The sequence below is a fragment of the Cibotium barometz genome, chromosome 6 (genome assembly GCF_041138505.1).
Source record: "Cibotium barometz isolate CiBa-2024 chromosome 6, ASM4113850v1, whole genome shotgun sequence".
Taxonomy (NCBI): Eukaryota; Viridiplantae; Streptophyta; class Polypodiopsida; order Cyatheales; family Cibotiaceae; genus Cibotium; species Cibotium barometz.
This window is the reverse complement of record NC_141051.1, coordinates 64,509,178-64,514,657: the sequence shown is the minus strand read 5'-3', so window position 1 is coordinate 64,514,657 and position 5,480 is coordinate 64,509,178. Positions and strand designations below refer to the sequence as shown.

At 43.2% G+C, this 5,480-nt stretch overlaps 1 protein-coding gene across 1 annotated transcript; it reads right to left on the bottom strand.

The window, feature by feature from the left end:
* Positions 1 to 303: 303 nt before the first annotated feature.
* Positions 304 to 4,719, bottom strand: LOC147637962 (laccase-4-like). The gene is made up of 7 exons (XM_086799800.1): positions 4,442 to 4,719; positions 4,166 to 4,317; positions 3,769 to 4,016; positions 3,509 to 3,637; positions 2,751 to 3,343; positions 1,676 to 2,036; positions 304 to 573 (listed from the first exon to the last, which is right to left on the bottom strand). Exons 1-7 carry the CDS (start codon positions 4,541 to 4,543, stop codon positions 443 to 445), a joined length of 1,716 nt encoding a protein of 571 aa, XP_086655926.1. The 5' UTR covers positions 4,544 to 4,719; the 3' UTR covers positions 304 to 442.
* Positions 4,720 to 5,480: the final 761 nt, after the last annotated feature.

The following is a 5,480-nucleotide window of genomic DNA, read 5'->3' as shown; positions in this document are numbered from 1 at the left end:
CGTTTTGGTTAGGAAAAAAGTAGACATGATTGGACAGAAGTCGGCGCTATGGAAGTTTAACCGTCAGCCACGTTAGCAATACTTGAAGAGACACATTTCAGCTGCAATTGTTCAATGCGTTCGTATTAGGGCAAGACGGTTTTTAAAAAAAAAGAATCTTTTTTTTAAAAACGTACAACAGAGACGTGTGAATGTGATGATGCTTTTGTTCACGTCCATGAGGCGGAGGGATCGAACGGATGGGAGCTGGGTGGTCTCCTCATGTAAAATATTTTCTTTTCAAGGAAATCAGCAGCACCTGCACCCGTTCGAACTTGACTCTCATTGTTTTCTTCTAAATCTTGTGTTGTTGCTACTTTATGATTCTATGGGACCGAGAAAATTACGTCAATTATTTGATCATAACAAATGAAATCATGGCTCTTTATCTTTCTTTTAAAAGCTAGCACGCTGGATAGTCGGCCGGTGGTGGTGGCAACGTTTCGTTTTCTCCTATCCCGTTGAGGGTGATGAATGCCATGTCCATCCCCCATGATGCGTGGATATCGAAGTGGCAATGCACAAACCAAACACCTGCATTTCATCATCCATCTTACATGTTACTCAACTTCGTATTGCCATAAACATCAATTTTTCTTTTAAATAAAGATACATACTGAAGAATGGATGTACCAATGGACCACTCAGTATGTAACAAAGGAAAGCCCTTTTTTTTTAAAAAAAAGCACAACCTTCCCCATCAACCCCATCAAGAAAGACTACTTGTTTTGATATCCTTGTTATTCATAGATAGACCATCACATCCAATTTTCATAGACGTTTAAGCCATTAGTAAAGAGACGCCCAGTGGCGAACATAATAAATATTCTTATGAGCAGTGGCTTGTGGGGCGATTAGACTATGACACGAGTTTAAGAGCAACTTCATACGAGATGGCCATGTTCCTTTTTCTCAAGTATCTTGAACTCAGTCACAACGAAGCCCGCCGAAAACAAGTGACGGTGAAAACAGGTGTACCTTCACGCGTCAAAATTTCTACCTGTGTCATTCAGTCATAGTGGCAATTCTGTGCTTTGGTTTTTTGCATGACCAAAAAGCGACTTCAATTAACAGGCTATGAGTGGTGGTTACCTATACTGAGCAGTGGAAGATGCCTTCACTTCGTCATTTCTAACATAGTAAAAGGCCCAGACTTCGTTTACCTATTTCTCAGAAAAAACATATTTTCTTTTTCACCTGAACGCTAATGTTTTGGTCGAATCTCAAGAAAATATTTTCACCTGAACGCTAATGTTCTGGTCGAATCTCAAGAAAATAGAGAAAGGACCCTTACCGTTCAACTCGAATCTCAAAAAAATAGAGAAAGGACCCTTGGCGTGTAGAAGGCCTCTAAGATAGACATTTCAATCGTCCTCCAACACTTAAGAGATGTGGTTTAGGCAACGCAAGGAAAGCGTATTGGAACAAGCGTACCACGGTGTAGAACTAGTAATTTTTGACCTTTTCATCACTACAGAGAATATATTTTGACCTTTTCATCATTGAAAAGATAGCAAGTAAACGAAAGTCAACTAAACTTTAAAAGCCTTCCTCTCTTATGCATAAGATAACTAAAAACAAATAAAGTATGAGGTGGTGTGCGAGTTGGACGAAGTCTTAAGATTATTATTCTTACCCGGGTTGACGGCTCGGAAGCGGACGGCGGCCCAGCCGCCGGCGGGGACGGAGACGGTGTTGCGGGAGACGGGGTTGATGAGGTTGAAGGAGGCGGGGTCCGTGGAAGCGTTGAAGGTGCCGTTGCCCGTGCCCACCACGTAGAAACTCTGGCCGTGGAGGTGGATGGGGTGCTGCTCGAAGAAGAGAGTGGCCGTGTCCTGGTATACCACCTGCACAGTGCTATTGAAAGGGATCACTCGCACCCTCGTCCCCGGCAACGCCACCTTTACGTCCGGATTCACCGCCGTGTAATCGTATTGGAAGAGTGGCACGTCCGGGAAGTCCGTCGTGTAAATCCCGCTTATGTTGTTGAAGTAGGCCTAAGGAAAAAAAAACATATCCCTATGATGTGCAAGATATACAATCGAATAAATACATCGTATAAATGATATAAAAAAGAAAAGAAAAGACATGGACACCTCTCAAGAAGACACTCCTATGCTAATCTCAAATTGAGCGTCTATTAGAGATCCTCATAGAAGACTTATAGAGCTCCCGAAAAGATTCTACGATGTGCAAGATATAAACTTATAAATACATTACATGATCAAATTTTCTTTCCTGAAGGTTCTTAAAAAGGGGATTGGAAGACTTTCATATAATTTATAGTCACACACGTTTTTTTAGAATATATAGCGATGCCTTCTACTCCCACACACCCCTGAAATGTTACTAGAGTTGCTTTCCATACCAGGATTAACTTATTAGCTTGAATATGTCAATCCCCTTAGATTAGCTAAACACATTCGTGTGTAAAAACCCAAGGAAAGTCCACTCTTTGAAGTATTACATCAATCAATTCTAGGCCCCACTTGTTTAGCTAAACACATTCTTGTGTGAAAAGCCTAAGGCTCGGTGTTCTATTCGAACTTGTAGGTGTACAAATTGTCACACCTGGGAGTCTGGGAGCACTAAAATAAGCTAAAACATTTGCTTTCAATAAATATTTTATTTCGTTCGGAGGAAGTGCATTTAGTGAGCTTGTAAATGTTTTATATTTGTATATATATATATATATATAGTAACAAGGCTACCTGGAGGAGGGAGACGTTGGGTGTGACGAAGGTGATGTTGCTGACGGAACTTCTGATCAAGGTGTTGTTGGGGCCTTGGCAGGTCTGTCCGGCCGGACAGGGTTGGAGAGCGTAACCCACAGTGTGCAGCAGGTCTACGTCCACGATTTTGGGAACATCGTAGTAGTAGTAGCCTTGTGAGTAATTCTTGCCCTTGAGGTTGGAGTAAAAGCTGTTGACGAAGTTGGTGTCGTTGGGCAAAGGAAAGCTGGGCAAAGTTAAGTTAGTGGATCCGGTCGTGGAGCCGTCGTAGCTGAGGATGGCCGTGGTGGCGATGGTGGGAAAGGGCACAAGTGTGGCATTGGGCATTGAGAAGACGGAGGCTGCGATATAATACTGGCCTATGGAGTTGTTGGCCGTCAGGAGGACGTTAGAGGTCTGGCCGGGGGCTAGCACTATTACGTCTGTTGTGTATGGCTGCACATACTCTGCATCGGCCTCTACAACCGTGAGACTGTGGTTGGCCACCGCGAAATACATATGGAAGTTCATGGCCGCGTTGATTAGCCTGAACATCACCGTCTCTCCCTGCGTCACGTTATATATCACCGTCTCTGCATGCATCCACATCTATACATATTAGAACTTGAACCTTGGCTCCCGACCAATTAATTCACATTACACATTGATGTGTCTATCCCTCCACATTTGCACATTACACACTCATAAATTAACGTTTTCTTTCTTGGACGACTGGTGGCAGCGATTACGATACTTACCACTGGATGAGCAGTTGTAAAGGTCCCCAGGCTGTCCATTGATAGTAATGGCATCCGAGATGTTGTAACCTCCACCAGCAGCAAGTGCCTGCGCTATGATATCCTCCACGTTCGCATTCCACCACTCACCTACAAAAATACAACGTGATTTATGAGTTGGAGATATCATCATATGTATGATATACTGCTAAATATTTGTGTTCTTTCCTGAAAAGGGAGCTCTTCTTTCTTTCAAAAACTAGGATTGAAGTTTATCCAACCTAGAAGGAGAGGGGCGAGCTCTTGGTGGGGTTTAGCGAATGGGTAGGGGGTCTTGTTTTTCTTAAGAATGATAAAAGCTCCATAGACGCTGGCTCTCAGCCAGCTTTGATGGGCATGCCAGAAGAGGGTACCCCTTTGGTCAATTATCTGAAACCGGTGCACATAGGATTGGTTGGTTTGGATGGGGCATTGTGTGATGTAGGCTGGGCCATCCGCCCAACACGACCGCAGCTGCCGAACACCGTGCCTGGACAAAGAACATCACATGCAATGTGAACAGTACGCAAATAAGTTCTCAAGACAATCGAAGGTTAACAAATGCAGTTGCGCAAAAGCATGGAGACCTTGAACAAAGTTTAATCAAGCCAGTTGCGCAACATGGGAGAGCATTTGTACCAGTGTATGGTTATGTTATATGAAACCATATTTGTGACGTTAACCACCACCTTGTCTCCTTCCCTCACATAATTTGTTGGGCCTGGGAACTCCCCATTCACAGTCAAGAGAGACTTCGTGTTGCAAAGGCGAGTAACATTGCTGTTTTGTATCTAAGGACAACAGAATGGGCGCCCTAGATTAGGCAGAATCATTAAATCCAGAGATAATACAATCATAAGAAGTAGCAACGATAAATAATGCAAGAGAGATGCAAGAGTTTCCACTTTAACCAACCGTGAAGTTGAAATAGCGAGTTTTGGCAGAAGCCACGTTACAGAGGATGACGGCACTGAGCAAGACTACGCTGAGCTTGCAATGCAATTTTGGGATCATCATGGTGGTAAATTACTAGCGGAGAGAGACAGAGAGAGGGAGAGAGACAGAGAGAGAGATCTTGTGTGTTCTAAACAACCAGCAGTGTAGCAGTGGTATCACCACGACACTCACTGGTGAAGCACCTTGGGGATGTTCTAGCGATATAATTAGATGTCTAAGAGTGAAACAATCTGGTTAGGTAGATTTCTGGGTCACTGCTTTTGTAGGCTCTCGTAGTAGAGGTTGCCGGAAAAAGGTTAACTCAGGAGTAGCCAGGTGAGCGATGCTTGAAGGAACAATTCAGAACCAAAAAGCAGAGCTAAATAAAAAATTTATTTTGAGCACTGTTTATTTACATTAGTGTTGCGGAAAGGTTGGTTTGAGCATCGAGACTAAGTCACTTGCACACATGGCCTAGGCAAAACCCATCCTCATGCGTCCGTTTAGCTAATTATTATTCACTCGATCGTAGAGCTGGGTTAGCTGACTGAGTCTACTGTAACAATCGAATCAAATGCTTGGATTTAGAGATCCAAACTAACTCTTTGCCTTTGATAATAGTGGTTCAAGAAAACCAAAAGATTTGGTCAAATATAAACAAAAGACTTTTCAACTTCACAAGAGACATGGGCTTCCTTATATTAAGGAGATGCCAGTGCGAAGAGTTTGACACGGTCCAAACATTGTGCATATATTATTATCATCCTTAGCTAAGTAGTACATTTTCCTGTTTTTGGGCCGTTTCCTCCTAGTATTGTCAAAGTGCATAGAAAAAGTTATAAAATGTTCATCTTTCTGTTCCCAATTTCATTTGTCTGCGTGCGGGCTCTTCTTTAGTCCCAAGTGGCAAGGCTCCAGACCCCATCTAGCTGAATATAACACCCACGCGGCTACAACCCCCGCAGGCTTTGATGAAAGATATCATGAATCTGAGCACCTGACTTCCCCCTCCGTAGCT

Excerpts from the sequence above, each read along its gene's own strand:
- LOC147637962 (XM_086799800.1), bottom strand. The coding sequence starts at position 4,543 with ATGATGATCCCAAAATTGCATTGCAAGCTCAGCGTAGTCTTGCTCAGT. Across the intron at positions 3,344-3,508 it reads TTACAACTGCTCATCCAGTG|AGACGGTGATATATAACGTG; the intron begins GTAAGTATCGTA and ends GGATGCATGCAG. Across the intron at positions 574-1,675 it reads CTTCCGAGCCGTCAACCCGG|GTGTTTGGTTTGTGCATTGC; the intron begins GTAAGAATAATA and ends GATGAAATGCAG.